We start from the raw sequence: 15,318 nt of genomic DNA, 5'->3' as shown, positions 1-15,318 counted from the left end.
TATTTACCAGTCCTTATGTTGTGCAGTGCATTTAGTAATAAAGCTGATTTTCAAGTTTTGCGTAAGTTCTTTGTGATATTTTTCTGAGTTTGTGTGAGTGATGTAATCCCTGTGTGTGATTGAAATAAAGGTAGTGATTGATGAATAAACGAAATTAATCCTGGTTGTTTCTGTGGTTGATTGAAGAGTGTTGTGATGCATGCATGGTTGTGTGAGAAATATGCAGTGTAAGAAAGGCAACTGAAAAAAATATGTATATGGTTTGCATCGACATGTGCTACTTTCATACAAAAAAATAGTGCAAAAAAAATTTTGTTTTTAGATAAATAAATGAGTCAAAAAATCTCTTTTCAAAGTCTCTCATCACTTAACACTGATACTGTTTTAGTCAGCCTAAGCCATTTGGGTTGTGTCTGATTATTTTAAAAGCTTTGTTCAAAATTTGGCAAAATTTTTTCATGACAGTTCACAGAAGAAATCTTAAAGTAATCTTCTTTATATGTGAGGTTTTCTTTTGTGGAGAAATTGAAACCTAGTAGTGCCATTGTATAATTTGTAAATTAAAATTAGGTTTGTACTTAATTTATATAAAGTAAATTAATGTACAGAAAGCAGAGTAGTTAGCATACCTATTTCCAATTCGGCAGATTTAGTTTTAAAACCAGTCCTTAGCAAGAATGAATCTTCATAGTTGTTTGAAGTCACTTCAATCAAAGTAACAAGCTTGTTATGCATAGCATATATTGACTAGACCTCTTGGTTTGTTTGACTTATTCAGGCTTATTTCTGAGTTAATATAATTTGGTCGCATATAAGCATTTGGGTGGATATCTCAGTTTAGTCTGAAATCTGATCTCCCAGATATTTTTTTTTTAACACTTAAAAAGTCTAGACAAAATTACTTTATGGAAAGCCATATTCTCATGAAAGATGTTCTCTTATGACTTATTGCCATCTCATATATTTGTATGATCTTAGCTATGACTTGAAAATTTTCATAACTGATTTAGTTCACAGACAAAACTTCAGATTAAGGTGTTGAGTGAGCATGTATTTCAAAAATAGTCTTATGTTGGCCAGTATCATTCTTAAATGATTGCTAGATTATATTGCATTTCCCAGAGTTTAAAATTATGGGCCTGAGGTCAAATTTTTAAAAGTAGTAAATTAAGATAACACTCCTTAAGAATAATCTGCCCTGCAGTCACACAAGTTTGAACAATCGCTATGTGAAAGGAATTGCTAAAGAGTGTGGTTTGAAATAAAATTCATCCATGTTGATGTGCATTGAGAATTTTCTCTGTGAATTTATGAATAAAACATTTTATACCATACGCTTGCAAAAAACAAGCTCGCCTTTCTTGCATACGACCTGAGGTGTTTGAAAGTGTATGCATGTGTGGTTTCAAAAGAGGGATTAACCTTTATCATATTATTTTGGAGTAATTTTATTGTTTTGGAAATGGTTTTTTTTTTTTTTTGCTGAAAATAAAATTCGAATGACTAAGTTTCTTGTTTTTATTTCTATCTTTTGTGTGAGTTTGTTTGATACTGAGGTTTTTTTTCTGTCTAACTTAGTTATGTTCATTTTAAATTAACAAGCACATGTTTCTGTAAAAGATTTCGGTCGATGTTAAATTTTAAATGAGGGTTTTCTTTCCTGTAATAAACTAATCCTTAAATAAGTTTATAATTCAGTTTAAAAAAAGAAATATGCTAAATAAATAGATGAAATAAATGAAAATAGACGGATGAAAATTAATGTTCTGCTTTAGTAAATTATGTTACAATTTAAAAGAAAAAGGAAGATATTGCTTTAAAACATTACAAAAAAACTTCTACATCCTGAAGGGTATTTTCAAAAACGCAATTCACAAACATTTTAAGACATAATTCAGTTTTCACATTTCTCTAATGTGTGTTTTTTGTATTCATCATAATAAAACACTGAGTTCTATATTACTTTAACACAGTTGTGTTCAATGCAGGTCAGAATTTCATATTTTATTTTTAAAATATGTGTGGGAAGGTAATAGAGGTAAGTATTGCAATAAGGGTGTTCCAAAAAGTAATTATTTAAATCTCAGATTTTTACTTCCATTTCATTGCATTCCCACTTTTAAAGTAACACAGTTTAAAATAGAATTAATCTAGTGATGGGGTACTGTTTGTTTCTAAACGTGCATTTCATAAAAAAAACTAGCTTATAATGCGTAGAACAACTATAGCTGGGTCTATACAGTTTTTCTTTATGTTAATGGAAATGCATATGTTAAAGCCATGAGCTGTATCATATCACTAGATCAATTCTATTTTAGATGATCATCACTCTATAAGCCAGAGTGCAATATGTAAGCTGATATTTTAATTCACACATTACGTATATCTCTTTCCTCTAACTCAAATGGCCATTGTAAAGATATCGGCCCAAATTAATTATATATAATTAATTTATAAAAAACAATTTTTCTTAAGGGTTTTTTTTCACATACAATATACATTAATAAATAATAAAAATTAATGATCAATTTTAAATCAGGTGTGAAGAAGATAATCCACTCTTTGATATAGAATTGCCTATAATAAATAGTGTACCCATGCAGAACTTGAGAAAAAAAAATCAAATTTGAAATGTTATATTTCCATCTCCTACAGACAAGGTTTTTAATCCTAGTTATGGTGCAGCACTTCAGAATTTTAGATTCCGATGTGATCATTCTTTGCATGGAGATGAGTATTATGTGTTAACAATCAAAATAATCGAACTCAGTGAAATTTGTTAGGAAGTCATAAAAAAAATTTAGGCATTCTATAACTTACTAATTTATGAATAAATCGCACAATTTCCCCTTTTTAAATTAAGCCTTTATGTATCGTGGTATCTATCTAATAATAGTTTTGCATACAAGTATTCCATTTTGTTAGGTTCTTTGATATAGGAAATTGTAAATTTTCAATCTTTTACCATTTTTTATACACATAAAAAATGGCCCCAAGAAAAAAATAAATTTGTTTGCTCTCATTTCATAAAATATGTGGAATACAGTCGAATCCCGTTTTAACGAAGACCGTTATAGCAAAAATCTCATTTTAGCAAACACTTTTATAATCCCCTAGATAAGTTTACATAGGAACAATGCAGGAAAACCAGGAATTCATTTATAATGAAATTTCGTTATAGCCAAGTCTCGGATTATTTCTCCAGTCTCTGAGTTCATTATAACAGGATTCTACTGTATTATGTAGCTTTGGGTCTGATAATGACGTCTTGGTTGGCTTTATATGGATCATCTAAAAGTGGATAGGTTCAATAGCGGTATATATATTTTTTTAGGGATTTTTTTTTTATTCATTCTTCTCAAGATTTTATAGCATTTATCAATCTATTGTCTTTTTTGAACCATGTTTGCAGGCTGGTATATGACAGAGAAACTGGCAAACCCAAAGGATATGGATTTTGTGAATATAAAGACCAGGAGATGGCTCTCAGCGCTATGCGGAACTTGAACGCTTATGAACTAAATGGAAGAGCTTTGAGGGTCGATAATGCTGCCAGTGAAAAGAGCAAAGAAGAATTGAAAAGTGAGTGCTTTCATGATTAACTCGAAATTATTGTCTTAATTGTTTCTGCTTCAGTAACAATCTCATTTTTCTACGCTTGCTTCACTAACGTCTCCAAATGATTGGAATCTCTTACGATATGAATTCAGTTTTACGATTTTTAAATTTAGCTGTGTTATTGAATTTGTACTTTTAATTCACGTTTTCTCTAATGAACATCTTTTTGTTTTCAGATTTACAAGCATCTCTTGGTGGCCCGCCAGTTGAAGTAAGTTTTACTTCATTTTAGTTTATTTAAATTTTGATCTTTCTTGAAAAAAAAATATATATTCATTATGAATCCAGAGATTGTTTTATAAAATACAAAACCTCACCAGTATTTGAACACTAACTACATGTGACGGGACCAAAGCACAAACGGTATAAGTGTGCAATGTTTAGAATATTTGTTCCATACCACTTTTTTTTTTTCACCTATGATGTTTTGAAGAAATATGCTGCCACACATGCATACACTTTTGTATTACACCATCATGTGTCTTGCAATTCTTTTTTTTTTTTTTTGAATTTTTCTCTGCTTATTCCAATCTTTTACATACGATTATGGAACAAAAGTACTTATCAATCTACTTATGTTTCCATCTAACTCATTGAATCTATGTAAATAAATATACTTGGTATCCAACATCTTTAATAAATCATGATGTAGTGGTAGAATCGAACATGGAGCTTGAACTGTGTAAACATAGTTTGTATAACAGAAAAGATCCTAAAATGACCCCTAAACAGACCAGGTACGAACTGCCAATTGAATAGATTCTTAAGAGTTTGATATTTAAGTATTATCCAGAATGTGGTTCAAATTTCCCAGCATGCTGTGAAAGCTCATTTTCTAGCATGCTATGAAAGCTCATTTTCTAGCATGCTATGAAAGCTCATTTTCTAGCATGCTATGAAAGCTCATTTTCTAGCATGCTAGTCTACCTCAATGTTTCCTAGTGATATTAGTATGTGAAATAAATTGCATATACTTTTTATTTCTTCATAGTAAATGTCCAATTGTTTTTTTCTTATACTCAAGGCACGAGTTTGTTTTTTTCTTATATTCAAGGTACGAGTTGATTCATTAAGAAATATACTTATTCATTACTAGATATGGGAATATTAATCCTTTCCTTTCATTCTTCCAGAGTCCTTATGGTCCTGAAGTCGATCCAGAGAAGGCACCTGAAGAAATTTCTAAAGCAGTAGCTAGTTTGCCACCTGAGCAAATGTTCGAACTGATGAAACAGATGAAGGTAAGACATTTTACAAGTTTATATAGCCTATAGCAACCGGGTTGGCTTTATGTTGTGTCTTTCAAACAATCTTGAATGATTCTTGAGTGTTATAATTATTAGCATTTATTGTTTTTCTTACAAACAGAAAATATGTGTGCCCAAAAAGCATACAAATACAAAAGCCTAAACAGACAAATTGCCCATCGAGGTGGCTAAAAAAATACCGTGAAAATATGGATGTCAAATATAACCAAAATACAGCAACACAATATAATAGCCCATATCACGAAAGAAAAAAAAACTAATCAATGAATATATAATGCACTGCATATAGAAATGTCCTCTCCACTTGTCAATACAAGATTCATTGAAGGACTGGTTATTTGTGGAGATGAAGATTACAAGGTGAAGCTCGAACTGTGGATTGAGAGGAGAGATTGTGCGATTATTAAGATCTATTATTATATTATTTAAGATCATTAAGATTGAGAGGAAAGATAACTGTGGATTTATTTAAGAGATCCCGGGGTCTCGCAAGCGAGAGACCGGGGTTAGAGTCCCTGTGGAGGCAGTGATGAATTATGCCCTTAAAAAAGATTATGGTTGTCTTATCTAAGTATGGATAGTTTATTGATTTATCCCACTATGTCTATTGTACTTTTTTTAAGCATATCTGTTCTGCTCAAATTCACAACCTCGGGGGTAAGCTATTCCATTTATTAACAGCTCTATTGGTGAAAAACTCCCTGCAACACCACAACCTGGAGTTGTTCCTTATCGACAAGGGGAACACTGTACTGGTGCTCCAGTATTTCCCAGTTGATTGACGTATTAACACATGTCCATCCTATCCATCCCGTTGAAAAATTTTTAACACTTCGACCCTATCCACTGACACCTGCGTACCTCCAATGTATTCAAGAAATCGAGTCATTCTTCATAGCTCAAGCTCACACAATTACCAATCCTTTTCAATAACACCTTTTGATTTGAGTGATCTTTCACTATTTCTTTCACTTATTTCTTTGCTTTTTCACATCCATGTTTATTTCTCAGTTTTGACCATATACTAGTCCAAAAGTAGAAAAATACACTCAATTGATGCAGATGTAATTGAATGCAGGTCTTTTAAAATTTTTCAAAAATCTGCATTTTTAAAATCTTATTTTTTTCTGCCTTGCAATGCATGATTTTCCGCCACATTTTTGCTTCAACTGACTCCATCATGTTTTGTGAAAACGTTGTTCCTTAATATAACTCTGCATCTTCTACTTGAAAAATCTGTAGTGCAATAACAAATTCTGTATTCAGTTTTTCGATCCATTGTTCAGCGGAAGCTTCTAGTTCCTTTTTCCTCTCAAAACAGGATCAGTCATATTTTCAAGGAAATGAAATGGAGTTAGTGCTTTTTCAAAGTGATGTGTAACATATTCCTTATACAAAGATAATTATTTACTTTCCAATACATCTCTAGCCATATTTCTACTGTCTGTCCAAGAGTACAGCTATCTCTTTGTAAATTATCTCTAAGACTTTACCAATACTCGATAACTGCATTTGTTGACACATTCTTTATATAATCCTTTGTTATCTACATCACAATACTTTTTTTCAATTTCTTTGTTCAATGGATATTTCTATGCATTTTTGGTAATTATGGATGAATGGAGATTCATAAAATAGGCTTAACAGCCAAAAACAAGGACATGTAGATGATTTTGGACAATTGTGTCATGAAATTTTTTCATTTTGTTCTCGTTATCGCAAAAATCAGCAAAAAAACTTTTATTATTATACTATAGTATCCATAGCCCTTTCAGCTATTTCCGCACAGAATTATGCTGTTTTCTTGTGTGAGCCACATTCTACAGTCTCTATTAAGTGGGTGCTCTAGCTAGTGTGGATACTCACTGCGATGATGGAGTCAGCATTTGCATTTGACCAACCATCCAACATCAGAGTGATAGTTGAATTTTTCAATTTCTGTGTCATTAATGAATCACTATCGGCTATGTTAAAAGGTATATTATCAGTATAAAAAAATTTGGATACTTTTCAAGAACTAACCTCTACCAGTCACATGTTTTCACAATAAATTGTCCTATTGGCCTTTGGTTTTTGATATGTTCCAGCATCCACAATAATATTTAAACTTCTGCATGTAGAAACATCATCGTCAAGAGGTTGCTTTCTTTTCAATGAAGTAGATGTCTCTTCACTGCATGAAGGTTCATTATCATCGTTTTTGATGAACACGAAAACAAGGAATAAGCTTCCGATTTCTTGCATTTATTCACATGAGCATGGATTCTTTCCACTAACTATGGTATTGCAAAACTTACATAAGTCACTTGCCATTTGTTATCAGTTTTATTCACTATAGTCCATTCAATGGACTAATTTCTTCCAGTACTTGCAGTTCTTGGCATTTCACTGATTAAATTTTACCACCGAAACTTAAACTTCTCTCAAAGTAAAATTTTAGAACTTGACAGTTTATACACATAACTTGTCTAGCTAAACAGCAGAAAGAAATGGTGAGATACTGTATCCAGGAGGGAAAACATCCATTATTCAGTCCAGTCGGATGATAATGGAAATGCAGATAAACCACGTCAGTAGCTTACTTTGCTGGTGTTATAAGCCTGATGTGCTGGGAACAGATTCTGTCATGTTAAATATTTAGAAAATTACGTCGGCATTGAAAAAAAGGTTAAAATTATCTCCAGAAATGGTACATAAAAATTTTACGTCGAATGTAGTCAAAAATTAATTTTCGAAAATCGATTCATATGTACGGAAGATAAGAAAATAGATTGTGAACAAAAAACAGTGCTTGTCAAGGGAACTGTTTGAGCAACACTGCGAATGCACTCATTACGATAAGTAACTCCCACTCCTATCCTTCGAGTTTCGTAGTGCAGGGATAAGAAGAAAAAAAGATCTTGTTTACGCAGCAAAATTTTGTTGTTTAGTTATAAATAGGCACCTAATGAAACACAGCTGCAAATAATATTTCAACTGGCTTGTCGAAACCAGACACGCACATATATGTTGGCAAAGCAAGATCTCTTGAAGTGTGTACAGTTTTATGATTATAGCGAGGAAACGTTCTGTTGACAGCCAAAGCAGCAGTGGAGAGAGAAGGGTGTATCCTTCTGACACCCACCGTAAAGTCACAAGGGCAAAAATGCTTTGACCTATCTTTAACAAATTTATTTTTTTCCTTCCTCCAGATTACGTCTAACTAGAGATGTGAGGTGAGGATATTCTCGGAGAATGAGAATATTCTCCTGGATGTAAAAATTGTAGAATAATCGATGATATTCATTTTTCTTTTAAATAATTTAAATTTTTTTACTAATTTTGTTTATATTGTGAAATATAAATCAGTTTTCATTGCCTGAGACATTTACAACACAACAATTTTTGGTATAATCACCCCCCCCCCCCCCAATGACAACTTTTAGTTCGAGAATATTTGCAGAATATTCTCCAGGTCATGATGAGAGGTTTTGAAAGTTGGGTTATAAAGAGTTCAGAAATCTTTAGATTAAAATCTTAAAAAATTATTTTAAAATTAGATAAATTTTCAGAAATAAGTTCAAAACAAAAGAAATTAAACCAAAGGTGATTGATAAAGAAAGCTATTATTATACAATCACCTTGATTCCAAGATACAGAACTGTTGTTTTCTTCAATGCACATACACTTAATTCTGTATCACTCACATTTCCTTAAAAGTTGTGCAAATCAGCTCTGTTGGTTTAATTTTCTTGCTTTCAAACTTTAATATTGTGGTCTACAAACTTCAATATTCCCATCTTCTTGACGGGAAGAGAGACGGGGACAGAGAATATTCTTATTGCAAATAATTATTCTCAAGTTATTTATCGAGATTATTTATAATACATGTTATTACATATATTCTGGATAATACTCTCTGGAAAGATTTTGGTAACTGAAGAATATTCTCATCGAGGAGAATATTTGAGAATATTCTCTGGAAGGACTATTATATTAATAATTTCAGAATAATTCTTATTTTCTATAAGAATATTCCCCAGTAATTTATGAAAGTAGTCCTTCCAAAGAATATTTTCAAGGATATTATATGTAACTGTATTATAAATAACAGGAGAATATCCTCATCAAAAGTTATTTATAATAGTATCAGAGAATATTCTCTTTGATGAGAATATTTTCTGAAAGATTATTCTTGAGAATTTTACATCTCTACGTCTAACTAACACGAAAAAAAAAAAAAAAATTATGAGGTATTTTATGAAATGAGGGACAAACAACAAAGGACTGTATTTTTGGCAGTATTGTGCTGTGAGAAAGGTGAAATGTTCTTCAACCAATCCTTTTGAGAGTATCGCACACATGCTTTTATTTACATTCAGATCGGACCAAAGTTAGAATGAACAGACAGTTGAATCTATTGTGGGGGGGGGGGGGACATTTCATAGAATTTTTTTTACTTTTGAATTATTACTTAAAATTTGGCAGAAAAATTATCTTTCATGTAAAATAGCATAGGTAGCATCCATATAATTTTTTTCACTGATTTTGAGACACTTTCTATCAAAAAAATGTTCATTCCATTATTTTATAGAAAAGTGACAAGAAAGGTAGTCAGATACCTTAAAATAACCATTTCACAAAGTAGCATGTGTGTATACACTATTCAAATGTTAGTATAAATCTGAATCGCGTCCAGATTTTGCAAAGTGAATGTTTAAAGTCATAAATTGCAAAAAAAAGTTAAACTGATGTTTTTCATTGACCCCCCCCCCTCCCCCTATATATTAGGCTTATTAAGATTTCAACTGTGTATTGATTTATGTATCATATTTATTATTGGAAAAATAAATAATAGTTTTGATATGTAAAGGTGCAGAAACAGTTTATATATATGAGAGAAGTATTGTGTGACTTTATTGAAGCGAAAGGCTTATCTTTTATGTGCTGATGGAATATTTTTTTTAATCTCTAGATGTGCATTCAAAATAATCCAAATGAAGCTCGAAATCTTCTACTTCAAAATCCACAGTTGGCATATGCTTTGTTGCAAGCACAAGTTGTTATGAGAATTGTTGATCCGCAAGTGGCAATGGTTAGTTGTTTTTTTTTACTTATCAGTTGTCAGTATTTGGTCATTTCATTTTTACTTCGGAAAAATGACTGGAGTGACTTGGAAAAAGACTTTTTTCTGGATATTTAAATGCCAAGGTGAACTAGGGGAGAAAAATCTATTGGTCTCTGTTAGGAATTGAACCCCTCTTGCAGTCCAGGCAAGCGTGCTATCCATATGCGGGGCATCCATAATTAAAAGACCCTACTTTAAAGTAGCCTACAGACGAAACCAGTCATCAGAAAATTGTGAAATTTTGTGGAGAGTTTCATGAAGTCATGGGCACATGTTGCCGCCAGAAGTTGTTTTGTTAAGAAATGATACATTTAGGCAAACGTTTACAATTTTAACAATTATTAAACACTTTCACAATTGTTACTGCAAAACAAAACATGTTCCACATGATGGTCATCATTTTCAGAGACCATGTGAAATCACAAGATAGCATGTCCCACAACTGACTGAAGTGTGTGCAGGGAAATGTTCATCACGTGGTGGGAAATGCTGCCTTTAAGGGTCAGGTGAAGTTCTTACATTGTCATGACATACCAGATGTTTCAAATGCCCCCAAAGCCAAAAATCTCATGGATTAAGGTCCGGGGATCGGAGAGGCTATAGATTAGGGACGTGCCGGCTGTGACACGTTTTTCTGTAAAATGGGTTTTAAGAACATTCTTAACACACGCTGCAATGTGTGGAGAAGCTCTGTCTTGCATAATGATGGTGTCTGTAAGGCAGTGTAAATATGATTAAAAAAAAAAAAACTCTTGCTGAGGAAATTTTTTCCATAGTTTTTACCGCAGTTTTTTCCATTATGGAAAACATCACTTTTTAAAGTGAAAAATGACATTAATCTTGTCAGAGTTTTTGTGATCTGATACATATGTTCCAGAATTTTAAGAATTGATGAAATCAAATATTCTTGTTAGATATTTGACTGTCAGATATTTTAGCCTAGAACAAACTTGACGTGCTGACAATTTATTTTTAGATTATGTCAAATGCAAATCAAAAAATATTATGGATAGAGACGGATAATAAATGATTTATATATATACGTTATTTTTTTTTCTATTTCAGAGTATACTTCATCGTCCAGCTCCTCCAATAACTCAGCAGCATCCCCCTTCTGATGCTGAACCCATGATTAATCAACTACAACAATCTGGAAAAATACCTCCGGTAACTAATTATAAAATTCTTGTTGTCATTAAAGAGGAAATTCTAAGAGTATTATACAGTGCAATTTAATTGAAAGATTCCTGGAAACGGGTTCTGCTCTTCTAAGTACCAGTATTTCATTACTTATAATGTGTAATTGACGATTGTGTAATGTGTTTGTGTGTGAATCATGAGTTGATATCCCTGGTATTTTTAGCGAAGAGTCTGCTGAACTTTTCTTCAGTTCAGTTATATGTTTGAAAGACTCATTATTGACAAGATGATGAATGTTTATATATTTAATATAAAAATTGACTTGAGAGTTCTAGTTCCATTTTCAACTTGTAATTTGAATTACTTTTGAAAAGTGAACTTTTGTTCTCATAAATGTGTTAATTGACCTTATTTTCTTACAGTATTTTGCATTCGTAAGTAGAAACAACATTCTTATCTTAGAATTATATCTATATGCGAGAAAAGAGAAATTAGCATTTTAATATTTTTGTCCTTGTTTGGTGTTGTAACCCAGTTTTACTAATCCTTGTCTGAACCTTTCTTGACACTAGAAACAACAGATACGGCGAAAAATTAGCCACAGAGCACATTGTTACAGTGGGAAACTAGAAATGTTAACACACCAACCTCTTGGTTAGATATATGGAAAAACCAAGCTGAACACCACTTTCAAAATCAGCAATAAACTGTAGATCTCAGTATAATTAGCCTCTTGTGTGTGCAGCAAGTAATTGTGGTGGGACAAAATTGATCGATGGTCAATTTGACGTTTCTTTTTTCAATACTGTGATACCTCAACTTATGTCAGTAGTAATTGGTTCCAAAATTGACAATGTAAGCTGAGGTAAACTTTCAAGTAATGATGATGTCCCTCCCTCCTTGAGAAGAAACATGAATTAAATTTGCAGATTTTTCTTCTTTTTGATCTATTTGGCTTTTTCATTCAATTCTCTAGGGGGAAACATTTTTCTATAAGAATTTGATGTCAAAATGCGTAGAATTGAAAATTTGTTTTTTTAAGATGAGACAAGCTGGAGTATCATGTATTTGAAAAGTATTTGTAAAAAAAACACAAGTTAACAACGAAAATGACACCAATCTAAGATACACTGTATCACACAGAAAATCTGTCTTAAACTGAATTAAAATATAGCCTGTTCAATGATTAGTGCTTTGATTTTACACCTTTATAAAATAGAATATTATTTCTCTCTTGATGTTCCGTTTCATACGGGTTTCACTGTATATGAAATAAACAGAAGAGCCAAAAAAACTGGTACAGGCATGCGTATGCAAATAAAGAGATATGGAACCAATCAGAGTACAACGCTGCTGTCAGCAACGCCTATATAACACAACAAGTATCTGGCATAGTTGTTAGATCGGTTAGTGCTGCTATGATGGCAGGTTATCAAGATTTAAGTGAGTTTGAACGTGGTGTTATAGTTGGCGCACGAGAGATGGGACATAGCATCTCCGAGGTAGCGATGAAATTTGGATTTTCACGTACGACCATTTCACGAGTGTACCGTGAATATCGGGAATCCGGTAAAAAATTGAATCTACAACATTGCTTCGGCCTGAAAAAGATCATGCAAGAACGGGACCAACGACGACTGACAAGAATCATTAAACAGACGTGCAACCCTTCCGCAAATTACTGCAGATTTCAATGCTGGGCCATCAACAAGTGTCAGCGTGCAAACCATTCAACGAAACATCATCAATATAGGCTTTCAGAGCCGAAGGCCCACTCGTGTACCCTTAATGACTGCACGACACAAAGCTTTACGCCTCGCCTGGGCCCGACAACACCGACATTGGACTGTTGAGGACTGGAAACACGTTGCCTGGTCTGACGAGTCTCGGTTCCAATTGCTTCAAGCTGATGGATGTATACGGGTATGGAGACAACCTCATGAATCCATGGACCCTACATGTCAACAGGGGACTGTTCAAGCTGGTGGGGACTCTGTGATGGTATGGGGCGTGTGCAGTTGGCATGATATGGGACCCCTGATACGTCTAGATACGACTCTGGCAGGTGACAGGTACGTAAGCATCCTGTCTGATCACCTGCACCCATTCATGTCCATTGTGCATTCCGACGGACTTGGACAATTCCAGCATGACAATGCGACACCCCACACGTCCAGAATTGCTACAAAGTGGCTCCAGGAACACTCTTCTGACTTTAGACACTTCCGCTGGCCACCTATATCCCCAGACATGAACATTATTGAACATATCTGGGATGCCTTGCAACGTGCTATTCAGAAGAGATCTCCACCCCCCACCCCCCTTACTCCTACGGATTTATGGACAGCCCTGCAGGATTCATGGCGCCAATTACCTCCAGCACTACTTCAAACATTAGTCGAGTCCATGCCACGTCGTGTTGCGGCACTTCTGCGGGCTCGCAGGGGCCCTACACGATATTAGGCAGGTTAACCAGTTTTTTTTGGCTCTTCAGTGTATATTATAATTATATAATGTATTAGAAATATCAAATTTTATAGAATAAAACCTCCTCTAATGGCCAGCTCTGAACAACAGTAATCTCAGCACAATGGCCACATTTTGTTGGAACTGAACACATACCATAGACTTAACATTACAGCTATCTTTTGAACAGAGTTCCAAATAATGGAGAATAATTATTCTGAATAATAACTTTGGACATGGAGTCAGGAAAATGAAAAAAAAAAAACTCCTATAGCTATGAGAAAAATAACTTTCAAGCTGATTTTGAAGGGAAATTTTTCCCCCAAACTGTATAAGGGAGGGAGAATTATGTATCCCTTCTTTTCATGGGTACATTGAAAACAGTTAAGTGCCCCCTCTTAAGTGATCTAGAACAGCTCCCTGGGTCACTTAAGTGATCTGTGAATGTGCTGCATGTGTCACTTATGTGATATGAGAATGTTGCCCTTAGTTCATTCTTATAAAATTAGGTTTGATATCACGAGTCACATCAGCTGACTCAGAGGGTCACATTTGGCCCAACCGTCATGGGTAGTCTAGTTGATCGTGGGTAAGGAATAAATAGTATTTAGGGGTTGTTAGTACACAGTCTTGGTCCATGTCAGTTTTTCTCGCCAATTTGTTTCCTGTTGGATTTTATCTCAGCACTGCAAGCATAAATTTTAGGGTGCCAAAATAGTGCTGTAGATCGATTTACAAGACTGCACAACTAGATGCTTGGTCGGCCAGGGCAAGCACACATTTTTGTTCTTCCTTGTTGAAAGAGAGTTTAAAGAGAGTGAAATTTGCTCTCCCTTTTATCCAGTGTTCAATTAATCAGACCAGCCTGATTCCCCTCTAATTACAGCCCTGTAGATTAATTATTACAATGTTACAGTAACAATTAAATCATATTTTAATGAATTATATAATTATCATAATCAATTACAGAATGGATTAGCATTTTAAATGTCATAGATCTCAAATATAAGTAGCTTTTTAGTTTTTCTTTTTTTCAGAAATAAAACGGTCACTTCCTAGTAGTAGCCACATTTTCACTGTCCCATTAGTGGCCATTGTTGGGAGGTTTTACTGTACATGTAATGAATAATCTGTTCAGCACACTAGTATTTGCTCCAAGAATGCATTGTCAGTTATATACAAAAAAAATGTGGAATCTATCTTCTTATGATCCCAATGTGCACTTACCAATTATGTAAGTTACACAATGGGTCACTGCACTTTGGGATCAGTCATAGATAACATTTCTGTGTCAAGCCACCTCTATGGATGATATGATGGTCACTTTTTTGTATAGTTGCAGTCGAATCTTGATTAGTCATGTGCATTGGCTGATGAAAATTTTTGAGTAATTAGTTTGACTTATCAAACCTATTCTATAAAATTGCTATATCACAGTGTTAATTTGGTTTTGTTTAATCATTTAATGGCTCAATTATATACCTTTGTTTATTAAATTCTCTTAGAATCCTGCAGTTGCAGGTAGTGCTGGACCATATGGAGCTATGCCAGTTAATGAGATGGGTTCTTTACCTGCTCTGACACCTGCTGGTGAGATGAAAGTGCTGTGTGCACCATTTTAATTCTAATTATTTTTATTTTGAATCTGTTATATCAAAACGTGGGATTCGAAACAGAAGGCTGGTTCAGAAAAAATCTTTTTTTTTCTTTGAAGTAAAT

The 15,318-nt window shown here is 33.6% G+C and overlaps 1 protein-coding gene across 4 annotated transcripts in view; it reads left to right on the top strand.

Moving 5' to 3' along the window:
• Window positions 1-15,318, top strand: part of CstF64 (cleavage stimulation factor subunit 2 CstF64) — a 33,027-nt gene that overhangs the window by 11,375 nt on the left and 6,334 nt on the right. For all 4 annotated transcript variants that reach the window (XM_089240181.1, XM_089240180.1, XM_089240179.1 and 1 more), the window contains 6 exons: window positions 3,413-3,582; window positions 3,795-3,829; window positions 4,752-4,859; window positions 9,841-9,960; window positions 11,059-11,160; window positions 15,105-15,189. In XM_089240181.1, coding sequence (XP_089096307.1) covers window positions 3,480-3,582; window positions 3,795-3,829; window positions 4,752-4,859; window positions 9,841-9,960; window positions 11,059-11,160; window positions 15,105-15,189 — 553 coding nt within the window. In that variant the 5' untranslated portion in view covers window positions 3,413-3,479. The remainder of the gene's footprint in view (window positions 1-3,412; window positions 3,583-3,794; window positions 3,830-4,751; window positions 4,860-9,840; window positions 9,961-11,058; window positions 11,161-15,104; window positions 15,190-15,318) is intronic.

This window comes from Pholcus phalangioides, unplaced genomic scaffold, assembly GCF_987345545.1.
Source record: "Pholcus phalangioides strain wild (caught in Gottingen) unplaced genomic scaffold, Ppha-v1.0 ptg000012l_1, whole genome shotgun sequence".
Taxonomy (NCBI): domain Eukaryota; kingdom Metazoa; phylum Arthropoda; class Arachnida; order Araneae; family Pholcidae; genus Pholcus; species Pholcus phalangioides.
Note: the sequence above shows the minus strand (reverse complement) of the source record. Positions and strands in the feature narration are given on the sequence as shown.